This window comes from Chinchilla lanigera, unplaced genomic scaffold (assembly GCF_000276665.1).
Source record: "Chinchilla lanigera isolate Chin_1 unplaced genomic scaffold, ChiLan1.0 scaffold00066, whole genome shotgun sequence".
NCBI lineage: Eukaryota > Metazoa > Chordata > Mammalia > Rodentia > Chinchillidae > Chinchilla > Chinchilla lanigera.
In genome coordinates this window covers 4574969-4598968 of record NW_004955467.1, presented here as the reverse complement: position 1 = coordinate 4598968, position 24000 = coordinate 4574969, and the positions used below count along the sequence as shown (strand labels likewise).

The following is a 24000-nucleotide window of genomic DNA, read 5'->3' as shown; positions in this document are numbered from 1 at the left end:
ACAGGGGCAACAGTTCAAGCCGGCAGAAGACAGCAAAAGCAGCAAGAGCAAAAGCGGGGAGCAAGCCTCTTTTCCTCCCTTATATTGTAAGCAGGCTACCCCACTGAGGGCAGGTGTAGCACTCACACCATCTCCATGTCCTCCTCTTGCACAGGATGAAGATGTTTACAAAGTGAGGACCCTGGCCCCCTGTTGAGTCACTTAAACCTCTAAACTTGTCAAGTTGACACAATGTATCAACCATTACAATGCCATTTTCTAGTTATATTATAGATGCTTTTTTATAATTGCCACCATATTATTATTACCTCATAATTTGCCTTTTCACTTTCTTAATATCTTTTGATGAACAGAAACTTTAAATTTTGACAAAGTCCAAGTTATTTTTTCCTTTCCAATTAGTAGTTTTTAATATCCTGTTGAAGAACTCATTACCTCCCTTGTAGAAAATGTTCTCATATTTTCTTCTAGAGATTTTATTTTATATTTAGGTTTATAGCTCACCTCAAATTAGTTGTAATACAGGAGTCAGTGTCATTCTTGTTCCTGATGAGTATCCAGTTTTTCCAGCACCATTTATTGAGGAGCCCATCTTTCCCCACTGTATTAGGTACACTCTTTGTCACAGATCAGGGGACAGTGATTCTGTTTCTGTTGCATTTTACCCATCTTTGGAATGTTTTAAATATTTCTTTGTAATTACTTAATATTTAACATAGTTTTTAAATTAAAAAATGAAAATGAAAAAAACGTTACTGGCTATGGTAGGTGGAAAGTTTTTGCTTCCAGGCTTAAGTAAATTAAGGTTCTGATTTATCTCCAGGTTATGACCAAGGAAATGGATTTGATAGACTGTGTTTGGCACTTTTATGGGAATATAGAAATGAATCAGATGAGTACTCTCCTTGAGGAACATACGGACTAGTGAGAGAGACAGATCATGTGTATAGTAAGCCTGTGTCTATAGAAAGTCTCTGTTCTCTCCCCAGAATAGCAAAAGCAGTTTGGGGTAACAAAGGCAAAATTGGAGGCATAGCCATACATGATTTCAAGCTATACTATCAAGCAGTAGTGATAAAAAAATGACATGGTACTGGAACAAAAACAGATACAGGGGATGGAATTGAGGATATAGAAACTTACCCAGACATGTTCAACTATTTGATCTTTGACAAAGGGGCCAAAAACATATGTTGGGGGAATGATAGCCTATTCATTAAATGGTGCTGGGAAAACTGGTTATCTGTTTGCAGAAGATTGAAACTAGACCCTTATCTCTCACCATATACTAAATTAAAATTAAAATGGATCAAAGATCTAAACATTAAAACAGAAACATCAAGTCTGCTAGAGGATAAAATAGGTAAAACACTTGAAGACACAAGTGTAGGAAAGGGTATTCTAAACAGAACCTTAATTGCACAAGAAACAGCAGCATGATCAACAGAAGGGATTATATCAGTCTAAAAACCAGTCAGTAGAGGGAAGAGACAGTGCAGAATGTGAAAAAACTTGCCAGCTACTCCTCAGACAGAGGACTAATATCTTCAATATACACAGAACTCAAAAAAATTAATCCATCTAAAATTAAAGACCAAATCAAGAAATGAGCAAGAGAAATGAATAGACACTTCAGAAAGACAGATGGTCAACAAATATACAAAAAAATGTTCAAACATCCCTGGCCAATAGAGAAACACAAATTAAAACAACACTAAGATTCCATCTTACTCTGGAAAGGATGACAATTGTTAAGAAATCAACAATAACAAATGCTGGCGTAGCTGTGGTGAAAAAGGAACCCTCTTCATCTTTGGTGGGAATGTAAACTTGAACAAACATTATGGAAATCAGTATGGAGACTTCTCAAAGAACTTAAATTAGAAATTCCATATGACCCAGCTATCTCCTTGCTAGGTATTTTCCCCAAAGAGTTTAAGTCATCATACTACAGCAATATGTGCATACCAATGTTTATAGCTTCACAATTTGTGATAAATACTAGAAGCAGCCTGTATTACCCATCAACAGACAAATGGATAAAGAAAAATATGAGATATATATATATATATATATATGAATAAAAGAATACTACTCAGCTCTAAAGAGTGACTAATTTGACACATTTGTAGGAAGATGGATGCACTTGGAAAATATACTGTTGAGTGAGATAAACCAGGCACATAAGCTTAAATACTGTATGGTGTCTCATTTGAGTGAGGCAGAGTACAAATAGAGAATGATAAAGAATGAATAGAAGGGGAAGGGGATGGATCTCTTGCAATAGGGAAGTGGTCCAAGGGAATAAGGACAAGAAGTGAGGGGGAGGGGAAGAGGAAATAAGAAGAATAAAGATGTGCCATGTACAGGGACCTAATAACCTCAATTAATATGAACGTTATATGCCATAACATGAGCTAAAATTAATAATAGCAACAACAATGAAAAATGAGATAGGGGATCTAGAAGAGGAGGGAGGAAAAGGGAAGGAAGGGGATTAAAATATAAGAAGCAAGCTGTAGTATGTACATGTAACTACTCCCCAAGATGATTGTAAACTGCATGAACTGCAGACATGTACAAAACATGTCTCAACATGACATGGTGCCTTCACTGAGGCACTGTAGTGTGGTAATTCAAGTGACTGCAGGATTTCCAAGCAGGTACTGCTCCCAAGCAGTTAGAATTAAAAGATAGAGCTTGGAAGTCAAGCATGGTGGCACACACTAGTAATCCCAGCACTCTGGGAGGCTGAGGCAGGATGACTGAAAATTCAAACTCAGCCTGGGAATTCAAGACACTTAGTGATACCCTATCTCAAAATTTAAAAAAAAAAAAAAAAAAGGGCTGGAGATGCAGTTTAGTGCAAAGGCTCTGGGTTCAATCTGTAGTACTGTAAATGAAGAAAGAAGAAAACTATATAGGAGTGATAGGGAATGAGGATGGAGGGGTGAGAGAGAGGAAGGGAGGACAGGAGGAAGGAAAGGAGTAAGCACATGTGGGAAAGAAGATTGAGAAAGATTTTATATTACCCTAACATTGTAGTTATGGAAGATTGAAAGATTGAACTATTTTGTATTACCCTAACATTGTAGTTATGGAAGGCATGAGAATTTATGAATCTGGGAAGCAACGTCTTTTTATTACTTTGCTCTGTTCTCACAGTTGGAGGCCCTGAAGACCAGGTCTAAAGCCCTTGAAAAGAGATCAGTTTTTCTTGGCTGTGTGGCAGAGAAAGAAATCAAAGATTGTAGACGTGGTTAATTGCCCTAATCTGCATCCTCTTTCCAAATGTGCCGTTAGGTCTTAGTGTGGCATTTGGAAGGATGTTTGGCATTAATAGTGAGGTTACTGATTTGGAGGATTTAGAATTGATGTGGACCAACAGCTGAGTTAGAAGAGGCAGAATTGTGGGCCAACAGGAGGCACTGGCCAAATCAGACTAGAATCAAAACAGGACAGTTGTGCAACTCAACAAAGATTGAACAACAAAAATGTGCACATGGGAATACATAAGGGCTGTGCTGTCTTTAAGTGTTTTTATTTACCCAGATATTAATGGGAGACAGTATCATTTGCAGTGTAATTGAGGATTTGAGACTGGACTATTTTGTTTGGTTTGCTTTTATTCACAGTCCAGGTTGAAGATTGTTCACAAAGAGTCCTAAATGTTCTTTGAGCCTAGTAATTTGCGTGGCCACACATAATGTAGCTATCTCAGTTTTAGTGTGCTTAAGGGAAACAAAATTCATTGCAATTACAATATTAGAAAACTAATCTTGTTACTGCATGAAGAGTTTCAGGAATTGAACAGAAAACCTTAATGGGGCAAAAAGGTTTCCCTTGGTGACCACGAACTAGAGTGTCATCACAGTGGGTATCTGACCACTGATCTCAAACTTCGATCTCTAAACATCAGCTACAGGAAATAAAAAAGCCAAGAATAGGGTTGCGGGTTTTATCTTGATTATCAGCGTGACTGAACTGAGGTATCATGCAAAGTAGGAAAGCACAATTGTGAGTGTGTCTGTGGGCATGTTTCCAGAAGTGATTGACATGTAGGCCATCATACATAGACGGGGGAGACATGTTATGATTGTAGGTTGCATCATCCAGTGTGCTTATAGCCCAGATGGGATGAAAGGGGAAAGAGGAGGAAGTCTGTCTATGCTTGCAGGCTCCATTCACCTTGAACAGATGTGTGTCTTGCTACAGCCATCACCTGTGGACTTCAGACTCCATCTTCTTCAGCCTTCCAGCACTGACTCATACTAGCACCTCTTCAGGGACATTCCAGGTCTTTAGTCTTTTGATCCTTCTTGTTCTGAGGCTTGCAGTGTCTTGGATTGAGCAATTTACTGGCTCTTCTGATTCCCTAGCATGAAGACAACCACCGTGGACTGTTCCACCTCAGATCCTGTAAACCGAGTAAATCTCCATTGATTCTGTTCATCTAGAAAACTCTTACAATACATAGAAGCAGAGCATTTTGGTCCTTTAGAATGTTTTCTGGGTAATATTAATCAACTATTGGGATTTCACTTTCACAGTGTTGTTCATTTAAAAAAAACGGAACTCCTCTGTTTTGTATAATAAGTCAGTTACCTTTGAGGAGACATCCAGTTGACTTGCTATAGAGAAAGGTAAATAAAGCCAGATTTTTGCTTTGTTTTTTCTTGTTACTTTCCAGGATTCTTTTCATAATTTCAGTAGATTTACAAATCATGGTACCAACTTAGAAAAAAGACCCATGGTCCTGATAACGGGATGGTCCTGATAATGGGATGGCCCTGGGGTTTTGTTAACTCTAGGTGCTAATTCCAGTTGATTGGTACATTGATGGGCCACTGTTATGGCTTGTATCTGGATGTCCCCCAAAAGTCTCATGTGCTCATAGGTGTGGCTTTTGGGGGTGGCTGGATCGTGGATGTGTGATACTAGACTAAATACTAGACTAAGGGTGTGATAAACAGATTAGTCCCTTACTTGGATTAACATAGTTCTGAGTGTGGCTAAGTGGATTTACTGAGGAGGGAAGCCCCACTCTGAGAGTGGGTGGCACCGCCTAATAGGTTTGTAGCCTGGAGGGATTATAAAAGAACCAAGGAAGGCTGGCCTACTGCTTCCTATCTACTGCCTGCTCTTGCCATGAGCTCTTTCTCTTCGGCCGTGCCCCTCTGCTGTGCCACTCTACTGCAGAGCCAGCTGACTGAGGACTGAAACCTCTATAAACTGTGAACCAAAAATAGACCTTTCCTCCTGGAACTTGTGGGTGTCAGGTATTTTTGTCCCAACAAAAAGAAAGTAACTGAGGTAGGCAGTGTCTTTGGAAGTATTGAGTCTGAACTTGGATTTGGTTAGGAATGGCTACAGTAAAGAAACAAACTTTTCTCCACAGGGCCAGATCTTCTAGGCCTTGAAAGAAACTACTCAACTCCGCTGTTATAGTGTGGGGAAAAAAAGGAGTATATAATACACAGATAACAGCACTACTATGTTGCAGTAAAGCTAGTTGCAGGCACTGATACTTGAGTTTCATGTGATGTACATGTTCATTTACCTTTTCCTATAGCAAAAGTCAGAAGTACTTTTTTAAAAACTATTTTAAAATGTAAACTTTATTCTTAGCTTGAGGAGCATACCAAAACAGACAGTGAGCTGGATTTCACCTGCAGGGCATAGTTTGCCAGTCTATTTGCAATAGATCCTCACCCTGCTATTTACCTGGCTTGAAACTGTGATGCCTTAAGGGGTTCAGTGCCAAGAGGTCTATAAAGTATAAGTAAGGCCATACTCTGTTGAATAAACCATTGCTGTTAATTATTCAGGGAAAGAGAAGAGTAGCATGCAAGCCATTTGTAAAAACCAGGACAGAATTGTCTCATTGCCTTAGGTTTTGAATTGGAGGATGAGAGCTGAACAAAGGCAACTGTGTACAGGAGGATGCATCGAATGATGCAAAGATGGCTCTCCTGTCTGTCCATTCTACCTGTTCTTCCACTGTCCTCCCTGACTGTGAGGCCAGACTTAGGTGATTATATGTTAAGTTTGGAAAGAGCATGGTTATTCTGCCTGTACAAGTTGATTACAAAGCCAACTGGAGGGGTTAAGCAGACTGTTCTGTTAAGAATCAAAACAATGATAGTACTCCATAGATTTGTTTTTTTTTTTTACCATCTTTTATCCATAGAGAGTATTTTTTTTTTTTTTTAATAGCGTCTTGCTATGTAGCTCAGACTGGCTTCAAACTCATGATCTTCCAGCCTTAACCTCCGGAGTACTAGGATTACAGGCAAGTACTACCACATCCTGCTCACAGAGATTCTTAACTCCAAAATCTGCTTGGTAAAATCTCCAATTTAGAGTAGACTCTGTAGTATAATGTGCTGTCTGGCAATCTCTCTTTATGGTGGATATCACCAGCAGCCTATTTCTTGGGACAGTCTGATTAACTTTAGGATAAAATAAATCTTCAATATCCCAGGATCCTTAATATTTTTAATCAATTTGCTAACCATCTCTGCCAGATGGATGGTGTTATGTTTCATTTTAGATGTCAATTTGACTAGCTTATGGGATACCCAGATAGCGGGGAAAGCGTTCTTTCTGAGTGTTTGTGAGGATATTCTGGAAGAGAGCAACATCTGAACTAGTGCACTGAGTGAAAGCGATCTGCCCTCACTCAGTGTTGATGGACACAATCCACTAGTTGAGGACCTGAATGAAACAGACAAAACAAGGGAAAGTTGAACTATCTGTGTCTCTTTGAGCTGGGCTACACTACTCCTGTCCTTAAATATCAGAACTCCAAATTCTCTAGCCTTTGAACCCTAGAGACTTGTACCAGGAGGACCCCCAACCCCTACCTCTGGGACTTCAGGCCTTTAGGCTTGGACTGAAAGTTACATCTTGGTCTCTTTTGTTGAGAGGATTTCAGACTCAGACTAAGTTTGTTTCCTTGGTTCTCAGCCTTCCAGATAGTTTTTAGGGGGACTTCTCAGTCTCTAGTCATATGAGGCAGTTCCTTTAATAAGTCTTCTCTTGCTAGGTGAGGTGGCACATGCCTGTAATTGCAACACCCTAGAGGCGCAGGCAAGAGGATGACTATGGGCTTGAGGCAACCTGGGCTACATAGCAAGATCCTGTCTCAATAAAACAAAACAAAAGTCCCCTGTCATTTCCCCCCTATATCACATTGGTTCTTTCTAGGGAGCTCAGATACATGTGAGAATTTCTGGTATGAAGCCATAGACTACCTGTATCTATAACCATTTTCATGTTCATGCCTGTTCTAGCTTGGAAGGTATCTTTTCTAGCTTTTCTGCCCTTTCATCTGTGCTGTGGTTCTCATCTTCTCCCGAACCCTAAACCTTATGCTATCAAATATCCCTTCTCCCTCCATGTATCCAACTGATCTTTCAAATGGTTTATTCCATCAATGTTTGAACGCATTTAACCTTTTCTAATTGAACAATATAAGATCCCTGACCGCTCTCACTTCTCCCTTTTACAGACAAACTCTTGAGACGACTTGGCTGTGTTCACTCTTTCTACTTCCTTGCTTCACACTCAGTTGTGACTTCTAGCCCTGTTGCTCTACCCAGATTACTGCTCAAATTTAGGAAAGTAGCAGACAGCGGGTGCCATATCGCTAGAGGCAATAAATAGCTTTATGTTTTTTGTATTTGATGATTTAATAGCAGTTGGCACCGTGGATCATTTTGTTTCTTGAACCACCCCACCCCTTGTGGTTCCATGTTCTTTGGGAGTTTTCTTTTTTGGCCATTCCTTATCTGTCTGTCTTGCAGGAAATAATGAATTTCCACATGGATTATTGTAAAATCTCTGACTATGCAATTTCCTTCATGGCTTTGGATTCAATGACCATTGTATGTAAATTTATTTCTCATTCCCTTTTGGGCTGCAGATGGGCCTTATGCACTGTGAAAGAGTCTGAATTTGAGCAAAGGCATGATGTGATTAGGCTGACAGATTGTAGAGATCCTGCTTCTGAGGTGTGCAGAATAAACAACAGAGAGGTAAGAGTAGAAGGCGGGAGGGAGACCTGTTAGGCTGATGTCTGGGGAAGTCATGGAGACCTGGTCTAGTGTGATATTGCCAGTTAGACATTCAAAGGTACCTCAGACTCAACATATCCGAGACCTAGCTGATGCTTTTTACCTGGATTTCCCCATTATGGTGTCTGCCATCACCAAACACCATAATTGGGTGAGTCACAAAGCTGGACTGCACTATCTCCTTCCAATTGCCTCTCCATTTCTAACGCAGTAGCCAGGTTAGTCTTTAGAGTGTGCATCTGCTATCATCTATAAGGTAATTCCTTTCAGTGCCTCCTGTCTCTCTGAGGATAATGACTAAAAAATCTGAATACAGTGGTCTGTCCTAATGGGTAAGAGCTGTGTTCCATGATTCACAAAGGATGCCTGAACTGCAGAATTCGGGACCCTATGCATATTGTATTTTTTTCCTATACAGACATACCAGTGATAAAGTTTAATTTACAAATTAGGAACAGTAAGAGATTAACTGCAATAATTAATGATAAAATAGAACACATGTAACAGTGTAATATAATGAATGTTATGTGATTGTATTTTCTCTCAGTATCTTGTACTTTCAATTTTCACTTACGGAATGCACTTTATGGATCTCTTTGGCATATCCAAATTGCCAGCCTTACTGTTCATGTACTTTTAGGCCATTATTAAATAAAATGCAAGTCACTTGAATACAAGCCCTATGATACTGGGACAGTGGATCTGATAAAGAGACAGGCAGATAAAGACTGATAAAGACTGAAGGGCAGAACAGACCAGGATGGCATACAGTTTTATCACCCTACTCAGATTGGTACATGGCTTAAAACTTATGAATTGTTTACTTCTGGAATTTTCCACTTGCTATTCTCAGACCTTGATTGACAAACTGGAAAGTGAAACTGCAGATAAGTGGTACTAGGTACTACTGTGTGCCTGTGTACGGTGCTTCACAGGCTGGCCTTGACATATTCTGGAGGCCTCCTTTCCTGCCTCATTCTCTGTTTCCCTGCTCCACTTTCTGCTGGCCTTGCTGTGTGCCATCTGTCTACTTTTATCTCCTTCCTTTCACTCTTTCCAGAATCTTGGTTGATTTATCACTGTAGAAGAAAATTTCCCAGAATGCTTAGCAGATTATCATATTTTGTGTTTATAGAACCAGTTTCTTTCCTTTCGTATGTTTATCTCGCTTTCAAAATATGTATCTATAGGATTAGTATTGGATTACTATTTTTTGTATGACATGGGACTGTATTAATTAGAATACCGCAAAGAACCAGTGGTGTGTGTGTGTGTGTGCCTGTATATGTGTGTGCATGAGAGAGAGGGGGGCACTGATCATAAGCCACTTCAGTTGTTGATTGATGTGACTGTGGAATCTAGCAAGTCTGGAGTCTACAGGGAAGGCTGCTTCCAGGCTGAAGATCCAGGGCAGGGTTGGTGTTGTGAGTTAAGCCCAAATGTTTACATTCAGTATCCTCAGTCTTTCCTATTAAGAACTTCAGCTGATTGTATGAGGCCTACCGCGTTATGGAGCGTGATCTGATTTACCCAAAGTCCACTACTTAAATGTTCATTATATCTGAAATATGGTAACATTTAGAATGCTGTTTAGACAAAAGCTGGGTATGAAAGCCAGCATATAAAATTAATCATTACACTACCATGCTTGTTTTAGTCAGTTACTGTATCTTCAGTGCCTACCACAGTGTCTGGGACACAGAAGGGATTCAGTAAATATTGCCTGTATGGACGTGAGAGCGCTGCATTTTTCCTAGCCAGTCAGTGCCAGCAAGTGTGATGTGGCTGTAAGCACTCATGGCTGTAAGCACTGTGTTTTGGAGCAGTTCTTTGTGTCTGTCCTAAAACGTTTTGTTCATAAACGCTTTTGTGATTCAAGCAACTAGTTTTTGATAAATTTATTTTTGTATAATTCATTTATGGTCTCTCTCAGCCTGGTTTTTGCAGACTCTTTTAGTCCAGTCTCATAAAAGCGTTATCAGCCATTTGACTCAATCATTTGATTTGCTCTTCTTGGATTTTCCTCTTCACATTTCTTTTTCTTTGTTTTCTTGGATGTAGTAACCAGAGCCAACTCTGTCCTCAGTGTAATTGGACCATGACTTTATTTCAGGAGGTAATTGCATTTGTACTCCCCAGTGCTCTTAAATTTTATTGGCTGTTTTGGCTACAGAAGCTCAGTATGCTGAATTTTCTACTTCTAAAACCAAACTTGTTATCCTGGCCCCGTCTCCAGAGTTTTCTATTTCTGTCAGTGGTGCCAGACACCAAGACGAGAATGCCTGGAGTCATCCATGACTTTCCCTCCCTGACCCACCCCATTTAATTAGAAGATTCCCTTGATTCTTTCTTCTTATGGAACTTCAAGGGTCCTTGTTTTTCCATTTCTTCTAACAAGTCCTTATGGGTGTATGACATAATAATAGATTTACCATTTGTGTCCTTGACACTAGCCTGTCCAGATTTCAACTTATTTTGGCACTGATGACAGATGAATCTTGCAAGTATTACCTTGAATGCACTTTCTTTCCCCTAATTCCCAGTAGCCAGTTACCACTGTGAAATTTGCCATCTTTTCTACTTCAGTTAACATCTAAACCTGACTTCCTTTTCTCACTGGGCCTTTAGTATAAGGGATGTTAATTGTACTTCTCAGGTCGTGGCACACTGGCCTTTGTCATCCTATCGTTTCATTTATTGAATGCCCCTTTTTCTCTTTTCCTGGAGAAACAATTTGAATGTATTTTTTTTTTTTTAACTGAGTGCATTCTTATAAAATGTATATTGTTGTCTTGGTTCTCTTAATTTATGTGAATTTTACTGTAGATCTCATTTTGTTTTATTTTATGTATTTCAATGTGACCATTTAATCTATTACTTCTGATTGCTCTTTCTGTTTTTACTGACATCATTATCTTTATGTATTAGTCTAATTTTTTACATAGAGGTATTAATTTTTCTATATTTTATGGTTTATATTACTTGCATGAATTACATATTATTATGCTGATTTTCTAGTTAGGTTTTGCTGCTGTAATTTTTTTTTTGTATATTATCAGTAACCTTGATGAAGTCCTTTATAGTTGCTTATCTGTTAACTTTTAAAAACATGACATTGAACCAGATGGCATTACTGATACTTGACCATGTTTGCTTACAAAAATTATTATTTCACATGGTTCAGTCTAATACATAGATGTTCAGATTGTTTGTAAGTAATGTGTGTTGGTTTTCTTTGCTACAACCAAACACCTGAGGAAAACAACTTAGAGGAGGAAAAATTTGTTTTGGCTCACAGCTTTCAAGGTTTCAGCCCATGAATAGCTGGCTTTATTGCTTTTAGGCTGGTGGTGAGACAGAAATATCACGGCAGCAGGGTGTGGCAGAGGAAGTTACTCCGCTTATAGCAGCCAGGGAGCAGAGAGAGAAAAGGACAGAGCCTGAGAGGATGGAGCCAGGGAGCAGGTACAGTCCCCAAGGGGACACCCACCAGATCCAATCCCTTCTACTAAGCCCCATCTCCTGTGTTTATCATCTCCCAATAATTCATCCCGTAATAAAGCCCCAGCCCTCATTATCCAGTCACCTCTCAACCCACCAGCAACCAAGCCTCCAGCACAGCGAGCCCTTTGGGGGTCATTTGGATCCCACTGTAACATAATGATAGTTTTTCTTTCTTGTTACCTTTTGTTTCATTCTTTGTTATTTGTCAGAATTTCCAGATCATATGGAATAGTGCTGATAGAGTATTCTACAGTTTTCTTAATTGTAGTATTTGTTCTAGGTTTGGGGTTCATGTTAGAGTACTTTATCATGCTTAAAAAGTTTGACAAAGTTTACAGTGAGGTATCTTCATTCTTATTTTTTCTAGTTGAAATAAGTATGATTTCAAATGCTCTTTCTGTATCTATTGATACAACCATATAATTTTTTTTTTAGTATGTGTAAGTGAAGTGACTGTATTCACTGACATAACCACATAGCTTTTCTCTTTTATTATATAGAAACAAAGTGAATGGAGTTGATATGATTTTATAAATATAAAATCTTCCATTCACTTTATGTGTGTATGTATGTATTAAACATATACATGTATTTAATTGTCCATGCACTACTGGAATAAACACTTATTAATAACATTTTAAAAATACACATTTGGATTGATTTAGCTAAAATCATTTTTTATTTATATTTAACATATAAATACGTTTCCCTATAGCTTTATTTTCTTTAGCCAAAGGCAAAAGATTTATTCAATCTGAAGTGAAACCAGAGTTTAGCTTTATTTTCTTATGTGACTTAGGAATCAGGTTTACAAAATTTAGTCTCATTTCTATTTTTCTGGAACAGTTTGTATAAAGTGAATGTTATCTGCTCCTTGGGAGGCAGAACTCTTCAGAGAGCTGTTGGATTGTGGAAGTCTAAGCTACTTGTCCATCCTAACCTTAGCAGTGTGTTGTCCTTTTCATCAGTCTGGCTGTTCTGCCACTCCTGTTTCTATTTCACCGTTTCGTCTTATTCTTCAAATAGTGACTTTCCTTTTCTCTAAGCCTTGCCCTGTAAGTGCCAGGATACCTCCAGCCAAACTCTTTCTGCTGCTCTAAATCCTCCTATTTTTGGTTTTCAACAACACTTGTTATCTGTTTCACTCTTTTGATCCTTAGCGCAAGATATATTGTGTGATTATTTACCCTCATTACTTCTAGAAGTTGTGTCCTCCCCACACCTGGATTTTAAGCCTCTTAAATAGTGCCTGGCATTTCTTACAGGCTCTAGTGTATTGGTGGTTATTATTTGATTGTGTCACCCTCCTCTTTGGTCTACTTGGTCTTTTCATACTTCCTCAATCACAGCAAACCTGTGAGTATCCCATTTTAAGGCTTTTTGCACTATGTCCTCTCCTCAGAATGTTACTGTATATCCTACCTGCATGGATTATTTTTTTACCTGTATTAAATCTTTAGTCAAATGTCATTTCTTTTTTTTATTTTAAAAAGAAAATAATAACAAAATAACAATTACAAAGACAAAAACAAAACAACACAAAAACAATAAAAATGTTACAGAATTTAAAAACAAAATGATAGGAATTAACAGTGGCTGCTATAGTACATATTGTTATCTTCAATAAAGTGCTCAGATTACCAGATGTAAGAATGCAAGGTTGATCAAACAATTAAAGAGAATAAAAAGTAATTTAAAAAACATAGAAATGGTACAGAGTGTCACTACACAAGATGGTAGGAGTTCAGCAGTGGTTGTTATATTGCATATTGTTTTCTTCAGATTAGTTGTTCAGATTACCAGATACAAGCGTGCAAAATTGATCCAAAAAATTTTAGCATTAACTGTTCCTTTCAATAAACCAATAGATATCAGCAGTACAATTATCCCAGCTATCCTTGTATATACCAAAAATATAGATATATTTTTTCCCTTCTTTCTTTCTTTTCTGCTTTCCCTCAACCCAGTTGTTCCTCTCCTTTGAGCAGTTTCTTTCCCTTTCACAATATCTATTGTACCTTTCAGGCTTTATTTACTCTTTCAGCTTTTCACACTAGGCAGATGATATGATGTTAACATATGTGGGTCTGATTTATTTGATGAGTATGGTCCCTAGTTGCATCCATTTACCTATAAAAGCCCCGAGTTTATCTTTTTTATAGCTTAGTAATACTCCATTGTATAAAAATACCACATCTTTTTTATCCATTCCTCAGTTGATGGGCATTTGGGTTGTTTCCAAAATTTAGCTATAACAAATTGCACTGCTATAAACATGGGTGCACATAGAATGCTGTGGTATGATGTTTTCAGTTTTTCTGGAAAAATACCCAGAAGGGAAATAGCTGGGTTAAAGATCTGTAATCCTAGTTTTGTGAGGAATCTCTAGACTGATTTCCACAGTGTTTGTACCAGTCTACACTCCCAGTAGCAGTAGAGAAGGGTTCCTTTTTCCACACAGCCCCTCCAGCATTTGTTATTGGTTGATTTCTTAATGATAGCTGGTCTTTCTGGGGTGAGATGGAATCTCAGCGTTATTGTAATTTGCGTTTCTCAAATGACCAATGCTGTGAACATTTTTTCATGTATTTATCGAATGTTATTTCTTCATCTAGCTTCTTTTGATCACCCTATTTAGCCCCACTGCATCACATCCATGATCCAACCCCTATATCTGGCTTTATTTTTCCGCGTATCACTTATAACTTACTAACTGTACATATATATTATTTTCTTTTACTTCTCACAGTATTTAAATTTCTTGGTGGCAGAGATTTTTCTTCTCACTGTATTTTAAGTTTCTTGGTGTCTACTCTGCTCACTGACAAACACATCTTGTTGCTCAAATGAGTGCCTAGGATGTATTTAGCACTCAATAACTGTTGGTATATTTGAATAAAAGACAATATATGGGGCTTCCATTAAGAATTTGTCCTGCAATTTAGGCTTTCTACCACTGAGTGGCAGCAAAAGAGTACTGAGTGTCTAGGTACTGGGTGGTTGGGTTTGCAGAGAGATTGAAGTCTTCTCATAAGTACTCAGTCAGAAGCCTCCATTCTTTGCCAGAAAAAGACCTATGCATCTTTTCCTGCTCACTGCTAAGGAACCTGTTTTCCCTCTTTGGATCCTCTGCTGAAGAAATGTTACAGTTGTCCTTAGAGGAGGCCAAGACTATTTATAACCCCTTTTCCCCTGGTTTTCATTGGCTTCTGGACTTGACCTTCAGCCCTGTTCCTTAGAGTCAAATGGGAAAGGCAAGGAAGGACTGATTTCTCAGATTGCCACATCTTCATTTCTCAGATTGTTATAAATTCAGTTTTTGAGACTCAAATTTCTAATGTCAACATGGAAAATATTTCCTAGGTCAGTGTTATACTTTCCTTTATATTGTTAATGCGTAATCAGCGAAGTATAGTGAGAGCCTTTACACCAGCGCAGTTACCCTTAGCTTCAGGGCCTCCTTAGACCTCTGGAGTCTTAAGACCTTCTTGTGAAGTGAGGGAATCAGATGAGAAGCCCTGGAAGATTTTTTTGCCAGCGCTAAAACTAAATCTAGGAAATATGTTATTGTTGTTTTTCTTTTGATAAGGAGCTATTCCAGACTGCTCTCATCTGGTGTTTTGCTTAATTTACACACAATGATTAATTTACACACAAGCCCAGCCAGTATCCCTTGGCAACACTTAGTAACTGCCTGCAGTTCTGTTAGGTGACTTAAAGAGACATTACCTTTTATATCAGAGCAGTAAGGATAAAGTTGACTTCATCTGGGGACATATCCCCTTCTAAGTCTGTTATTTTCTTGAAAAATGTATCACATTTTTGAAGGGAACTATCAATCCTTGCAGGGTCTGACTTCTAGCAGAACAAAGCAGGCCTGCATTTTTATGAGTTGAAACCAAATTCATTCTAGCAGCCAACCTTGGACAGGTGGGACTGATCCTTACATACGTCTAATGCTTCAATTTTACAAACAGTAGAGGCCACAAAAGTTGTCTCTTTGACCAGACCCTGATTTTTGGCAAATTGCATAGAGGTTTATTCCTGGTAGCCTCTCAAAGAATTATGTATTGAGTCCTTACTGTGTTCCACATCATATCTAACGTCATGTAATTCTCATGGAAATCCAGTAATTCCTGTGAGGTAGGAGTTGGTGTCTCATTTTCAAAAAGATGCCTTGTGGCTGCACAGCTTGGTCTCTGAGTCCAGACACTGTGATGTGCACTATCTCGTATTATTTCAGCAGAGTCATGGTTTACCTCTGTCAGAGATGAAGGGAACACTGCTTAAAGTGCTACGGGCAAGTTTGATTTGTAATTCCACTGTGTTTAGAAGGAGTGTGAAGTCACCTCAGTGTGCCTTTGTACTAGGTGTCTGGGCTTTTTAAAGGGAGACTGAGGGAGTAGCAAAGGGTAAGCAGAGGCTCAGTGGAATCAGGGTAGTGAAGTTCCAAAAGGTTGCCCAGTGAATGGGTTGACTGCATATGGGCATGATAGAAGTCTGGAGTGTGCTGCCATGGAGACTGTGACAGTCCTTCTTCCAGATAGTGACAGCATAAAGGCGCGTTTCGCAGGTCCTTCAAAAAAAGCACTCCTCAGTTGTAGGAGCAGAAAACATATTCATAACTGTAAACTCTTCTCAGTAAAGGGCCTAAGAAAGAGTTGTCAGGGATCCAGGGTCAGGCGTTGGGCTAGAAAAACAGAAAATCCATTGGTACCCTTGAGCTTTTTCAGCCTTGAGGATTAGGGCAGAGTCATCCTGGGGATGCAGCCTTGAGGTCTTAGAAATAGAACCTGTCCCCTTTTGTTGAGGAGTGCACACCATAGCACACCACACCGTGCCACTGCTCTTCTAGAACACGCAGCTACCAGGATCCCAGGTCGTAAGCCCTCAGCTTCAGTAATGAATTAAAGAGGCAGAGTTTGAAATAAAAGAAGGTGGTTCATTTGGAAAAGAGTGAAGAAGATAGACAGCTTCTCTGGAAAAGTAGGGCGCATCAGAAGTGAACACTTGTGTATTTTTTGTCCTCAGTTCCTTTTTATTTAGGACTATTGATTTCTCCCATCCCCCATGTGGGCTCTTGGAAGTTGTCATTATCTGGCTGTCTTTGCTCCTAACCTGAGTACCTTTATCTGCATTTTTTCTTGCTGATTGATTCATTTGATTTCTTCCTGTCCTTATAGAAAGGTAACTTAATGACCAAACAAAGGGGACATGTGTATATCTGACACAGGTAGAGTGATGGTCAAGTGAGAATATACATAAAAGTATATATGTATAGGTATGTGTGTCTTTTGTATATTAAATAAGAGTCCTTAGGTGGCTGCCCCCTTATCTCCTTTGCATTTTATCGGAGGTGGGTGAGGGGCTGGTTTCCCTGGTCTTTCAGGTTTTTGACTTCCTCCTTGCTTTGTAAACTCTTTCTGATGAATTCCCGTGGTAAGTGTACTACCTTCACCTCACTGGGTGTAGTCTTTCTCTTTATCTAAGTACTGTAACTGTAGAGTTTATCTGTAGAGGCAGAAGCTACCCCCCCAGTGCGATTTCCCATGAATTTTTAATAAAACTCATCTTTTCCTACCTAGAAGCTGCCTTTCCCTACAGAACTATGTAGTTCTTATCAAGTTTCACAACCTAGGGCGGGGTTGGCTAAGACCATTTGATTGAGAGTCTGTTCTTAGAGGCTGAGGTTGAGCCTAGAGGAGAAGGGGGCTCAGAGGAACCAGGCCGGAATCTGGTCAAGGCCAGAACCTTTGTCACCCTATTGTTTGTAAAGTTGAAGCCTTAGAAATATGTGAAAGAAGAAAGAGAAAGAATACGTTTTAATACCAATTCATAAAGTCACAGCCCTTCCTTGTTATGCTGGAAGCTGGACCTTGAATGGTTTGAGTGTTTCCTTCCTGCTTTGTTTCATTCTTGTTCAGAATTGTGGCATCTGCCCCCCAGCCGAATATTGCCTGGGAGCTGCCTGCATCTCCATTCCACTCACAGGGTGCAGCAGAGTGCAGGACAGTGTCCTTCGCAGAATCAGTGTGGGGTGGTCTTCTCTGTTTCCATGGTGTCTGAGAGGACAGTGTAAGTGGGTTCAGGCAAAGAGCAGGATAAGAATGTTCTGTAATTCTGAGTGGCTAGAGTCCTGCCCTCTGTCCATGTAGAGCTTTCTACCATTTTATGGTTGAGAGTCTGACACCCAGCCAGCTAATCTCAGATCTTGCTTCACTCTCTTGACTCTTGCATGTATTTTCTTTTTTTTCCTTTCCTGCATCACAGAATTACATTTCCCTTGGAAGGTGCTGCAGACCTGGTTACTTTGAAGAGGGTTGTATTTACGTGCTGCCTGATGGGCCCCTGGATTATCACTACCAGCCCCAGTTTATCCTTCCTTGAATTTCCATCTTTGCCAGCCCACTCCGTTTTAAAATTTTAACCGCTTACCAAACATCAGGAGCTGTTTCTGTCCCCACCTCAATGCCTGCTCTTCTAGTTCCTGCCTCTCAGCCATCGAGTCCTCTAATCTCTTCTTTATATTTTCTCCTAAATGACCCACTGTGTTCCTCACTGTACCAAAGCTATAGATGAGGCAGCTTATGAAGGCACGATCTGGAAGGGTATGTCTCCTTCCCTGACTCCTCCTTTCTCATTCTACTTCCTGGCCCCCATGTGACCAGGTTTCCTCTGCTGTGCTCCTCTATCGCATTGTTTTTTGCCTTGGAGCAGGCTAACCACTGAAACACTGTGAGCTAAAATAAATTGTCCTTTAAGTAGCAGATATTGGGCACTGTGACTCAGGGGTAGAAAGTGATTAAGACTGCAATTAGTCCCTTTGTCTGTGAGGGGTGCCTCCCAAGACCTTCCATGGATGCCTGAAACTGCCAGTAGTACTGAGTATATTTACCGTTCCTTTTCTCGTATGTACATACCTATGACAAAAGGAGCAAGAATAAGAGATGCATAATAATATAGAACAATTATAACAATATGCATAATAAAAGGCATGTGAATGTTACCTTTCTTTTTTTTTTTTTTTTTTTGGTTTTTCTCCGGTACCGGGAACCGAACTCACGACCTTGCGCTTGCCAGGCAGGCGTTTTTGCCACTGAGCTAAATCCCCAGCCCCCTGAATGTTACCTTTCTTAAAATAATGTACTTGTGCCAATCAATCTTGTCACCTTCACTGAATTAAGAGATTCCCAGAGAGGTGACTAGATGGGTGGGGGTAGTGTATTGTACTCATCAGTCAGTTAATTTACTGATCTTCATAGCTGAATGTGGTGTTGGGTGGTGGACCCTTCTGGATGAAGTGCATATTGGAGACATATGTCTGGATAGTGGATAGTGGATTAGTGGATATGTCTGTCTCTAGCCCTCTTCCCCTTTATTCTGCTTCCTGGCCTCCATACAGTGAGCAGCTTCTCTCCACCACCACCTGGCTCTGTCTTAGAGCCAGGCAACCATAGACTGAAACCTCTGAAACTGAGCCAAATAAACCCTTTCTACCTTGAATTGTGTATGTCAGGTATTTTGTCCCGGTAGTAGGAAAACTGATCAATATAGTATGCTTACCCTTTTTGTTGTAGAGATATGAGATGATTCAGTGCCTATGTGATGAGATGAAGTAAGGTGGGTTGTTATAGGCATTGTGTCATAGCATTAGACAACTACATAAAGGTTATTTGAACATAAGAACTGTGATACCTTAAGGTGGGTAGCATATAATGGGCTGACACACTGGATGATTCGTGTCCCAGGATGGGACAATGCAAGATTTCATCACAGTACTCAGAATGGCTTATAATTTCAAACTTATGAATTATTTATTTCTGGAATTTTTAACTTAATATTTTTAGACTACAATTGACTGTGGATAACTAAAACTGTAGGAAGTGAACCGACAGATGAGGCAGGATTGCTGTACCTTCCCTGCATAAGGAATGTACCTATTGTAAGTGTTTTCTGTATTGGGAAGCTAGCTTTGTGGAAATCAAAGTCTGGACCAAATGATGAGATTCACCTACCTGTTCAACTAGTCAGTGCTCATTATGCCTTCTGCATTGTGTTGGGACTGGGCATGAAATATATTTCCTTCTCTCCTAGAATTTATTTTCCAGTGAAAGTAATTTTCTCCGAAGTATGTATAATATTTGGGTATTGGAGAAAAAGGTAAAGAAATCAGAAATAGAAAATTTAGGGAAACAAATATATTCTTTGGGTTTTTTTTTGTTGTCGTTGTTGTTTCTGTTATGCTAGCATCCCCTTATTAATAAACATAAATGTATGGCTTAAAGTTGTTTGTCCTATAATATTGTTTAGCATATCAAATTTCAAAGCTATCATTTATTCTAATCATACTATGTTTAATTGCTTTTAATTATTTTGAGTTGTTACTTCCTGAGGAGACTAAAAGGTAAGTTTGCAGAGAGAGTTGGAATGTAAAAACAAATGGATTTTTTTCTTCATTCAAAGAATCTTATATATGCTCACTTTGGCAGCACATATACTAAAAAAAGAATCTTACATAAGAAAGACTTGATGTGATCCTGAGAAAGGAAACAGCTTTTGTGGCTTCAGGTCTGGTCTTCTGACAAGCTTAATTTAGAAAGGACGCATCAAACTTTGAGGAGACATTTTCAACTAAACTATAAATGACCAAATATGTCAGTATCAGTTTTAAATAAAAACTCAAAACGTAACTGGGTAAAGGGTGCCAACGTTTGCCAGAAAATGTGTGTACTGTATTTTTGTTCATTGTGTCAGCTTTCCATTACTATAACAAAATACATGAAATAATCAATTTATAAAGAGGAAAGGTTTAATTTTGCTCTCAGTTTTAAAGGTTTTAGTACAGTTAGAAACAGTGGAGCTCAGAAATCACTCCCTTCCATTTAATTCACAGTAGTACCCTACAGTTATTCTTTCTTCCATTGTCCTTAGAGAGGTAGAACATAAAATAACAAAAGCTTGAGAGATCCCTGATGAGGTAGGCAAGAGCAAAGGTGCATTGGATCTTCCAGCATGACACTCTGATCACCTTTACCCTACTTCCACCTCACTACAAGTTCCTAAGTACGCATTACATCTCATAAATATAAGTAAGATCAGGGAAGTCTGGGATGAGCATGCGAGCCACTAAGATGGCTCAGCACCCCGGCAGTCATTCCTGTCAGTCACACCTGAGGTTCAGGAGAAGGCACCCAGAGGAAAGGTGTCTGCCCTTTAAATTCTGGAAGTCTGAGTCATTGGCCCCCTTTTTCTGTGGTTGTTACAACCTTTGACTTGTGTATAGTGGTTTTTTTATTGCCCCAGCATTTTTCTTGGTCTGTGTTATACATTCGTTGGAATGTTCTTGAGCACACCTTCGCAAGATCCTCAGTAAGCATAGCTGCTTTTTAGTTACTGTTGGGTACATGCTTGGCAGTTCTTTCCTCACTGTACACAAGAACCTGGACTGTTATTGACCCATTCACTGTGACAGTTTGTCCATGACTGTTGGCCCCCTGCTTTGGGGCTGTGAGAACACATTGTGGCAGGGATAGTGTGGCAAAATAAACTGTTCACCACCCCATCAAGAAGGAAAAAGAAAAAAACAGGAAGAGATTGTGTTCTTATCGTCTCTCTTGGGGTGCACCCGCCCAGTGACCTTAAAGATCTGTCACTACACCTCCCCTCTTTAAGTTTCCACCATCCAGGGAACTAATGCTGAAACACCTGGGCTTCGGGGAACATTCAGGATCCAAACTATCGCAGTCATGTTTTTCACAAGATGGAGAATAAAACAGTATTGGTAATATATGTTTATTTGTTCAAACGAATTGAAAAATATGTTTCTGATAAACAGTAGAAAAGATAAATCCCTTGAGCATGATAATATAAATTGGTAAATATAAAATAGTAAATTAGGTTTCTCAATTACTGGTTGTTTTACATCTCCTGAGGACAGTAATATTCTAACATATAGGTTTAAATAAGCATTAATGAGTTAGAGGTTAGGTTCAGATTTTATAGGACAATATTAGCTCAATTGTACCATTGTCATCTGTCCTGGTGCAGTCACCAAAAAAAAAAGCTGAAGTTTTTTTTCTCATAGAATTAAAACAAGTAATTGTAAAAAAAGTAGCACAAAAAATTCAACATAAAATTTGTCACTATAACCATCTTTAAATGAAGAGTTCCGTAGTCTCAGGTATAGTCACATTGTTGTGCAAGAGATCTCCAGAATATTGTCATCTTGCCGAACTGAAGTGCTGTATCTATTAAACAATAACTCATTTTCTTCCTTACTGGCCACTAGCAACCACATTGTACCTCCTGTCTCCTGGAATTTGACTATTTTAGTTACCTCATATAAGTGGAACCACATACAGTAAGTCCTTGTCTTGCGAACATTCGAGTTGTGAGCTTTCACAGGTGTGAATGGACCTCACATTACAAACACTTGTAGATGGGAACACATTGCTGAAGTAGCTCATCTGTCTGCTGGACATTGTCACAGTTGTACTGCTGTGTGCTTGCTGAACAGTGTGATAATGTACAGTAGTGCGGTGCGTAACCAGAGCCCAGAATGTCTGAAGCATGAGGAAAAGGAATTCCCTATATGTCAGTTGTTATACTGTTCTGTACTACCATTTTAAGGTAAAAATAGCTCACCTAAAGTATTTTTGTATATATGTTCGGTTTTTAATGCTTTACATTGTATATTTGTGTCAAAGGTGTATAAGGCTCACTTTATGAGATTTACTCATGAATCTGACCCATGGATGATCTCCCAGAGTGGAACTTGTTTCTAAGTTGGGACTTCACTGTAACTGCCTTTTTGCATCTAGCTTAGTATTTTATTTAGCATAATGTATTCAAGGGCCATGCGTTGCCGATGTAGCAGGATTTTGTCATTTTAAAGTTTGAATGGAACTCTTGTATGGATATACTATATATTGTTTACCATTCATCCACTGATGGACTTTGAATTGCTTCTACCTTTTAGCTGTTGTGAATAATGCTGCTGGGGATGTGAATATACAAATACATCTTAAAGACACTGCTGTCAGTTCTCTCAGAAAGTAGAGTCATCTCTAAGCATTTTTGTCCTTGTTAACTGAGGACTAGGCATGGTTTGGTCATTTCTGTGGATGTCACTTTTGTGAAAATCCTTATGTACATGTAAATTTAACAAGACTTTTAGACTTTTTTTTGTTAATTAAGTCTTATATTAGTTGGGTTCCTAGATACAGCCAAAGAGCCCACATTCAGAGCTAAGGAGAGTAGAGGGGCTCTCTCTCCCAAGTGAGTAAATGATCAGATCTGTAATCTCATATTTGAAGATCATTGATGGACGCTATTTAGAACCCAGAACCCATCCTTTGGGACTGGGAATGTAGCTTAGTGGTACCCCATGTACTTAGTATGTATGAGGCCCTGAGTTCAACCCCAGCACCAAAACAAACAAACAAACAGTAAACAAATAAAGATTTACAAAAAGAACCTATCCTTTGACTTTTCAAGCATCGTTTCTCTACTTTCAGATCACCTTATCACTGCATGGTTTTCCCCCTTTGTCTCCTTTGTACTTCGCTGCATGGAGAGCAGGGGTGACTGAATTTAGCTGGGGCACCTGGCAGAGCCATGCTACTCATCAGCTCTCTTGCTTCTCCTCTTAATTGCTCTCTCTAACAAGGGTTTAACTTTTTCTAGTCAGGATTTGTCAGACGCTTACTGAGGCCTTCATCCTATTATTTCCCTGTCTGTCCATCCCCTTTGCTTACATCGTCAGAGTATCTTTGCTCTTCCGAGGTACTTATCTTTATAAAAGTGACAGTGTTTATCTTAAAGCTGAGGAGTCATCATGTTTGCATGCAGCATGTGCCTCTTGGGTGTCCCTAGCACTTGCAAGTGGGGTTTTTGAGCTGCGTGCAGTCTTCCCCTCAGTTTCCCCATGGGTTCTGCTCATTCAATTTATTTTAAATGATTTTTATCTGAGTACCATGAACAGCCATTCATTTCTTACAAAAAGAAGTGTGATAGAGTAGTGCATTCTTTTATTTAAACTGATAAAGACTTGTTCTCAGATATCTTTTATTATTTCCATGTCTAAAGTTGCTGGGTATTTTATGTAAATCCTTGGCTGGCTTATGTTAACACTTTAGAGTTTTTCAAGCCAGATAAATGGAATTGTGCAAAGATTTAATAGAGATATTTCACCAGTGATGCTATGCTTCAAGTATTTATTATGTTGCTAAAATATGAATAATTCAGTATTTTAAATTACGAAGATAATATTTTTTACTTTCCTCTTAGCTCTTTTTCCAGATGATAACCTCATCTTGATGCAGGTCGCATTTATTTCCAAATTTAATGAAGAGACTAACCCAGAAATAAAACAGGGATAGCAATGATACTTACAGGTTAATAATATGTCAGGTTTTTT

At 39.1% G+C, this 24000-nt stretch overlaps 1 protein-coding gene across 1 annotated transcript in view; it reads left to right on the top strand.

Annotated features, from left to right (window-relative positions):
• Positions 1–8091: 8091 nt before the first annotated feature.
• Arhgap44 (Rho GTPase activating protein 44) overlaps positions 8092–24000 on the top strand; it is a 162140-nt gene continuing 146231 nt past the window's right edge. Inside the window, exons 1-2 of the mRNA XM_005399741.1 lie at positions 8092–8229; positions 11422–11543. Coding sequence (XP_005399798.1) covers positions 8092–8229; positions 11422–11543 — 260 coding nt within the window. The remainder of the gene's footprint in view (positions 8230–11421; positions 11544–24000) is intronic.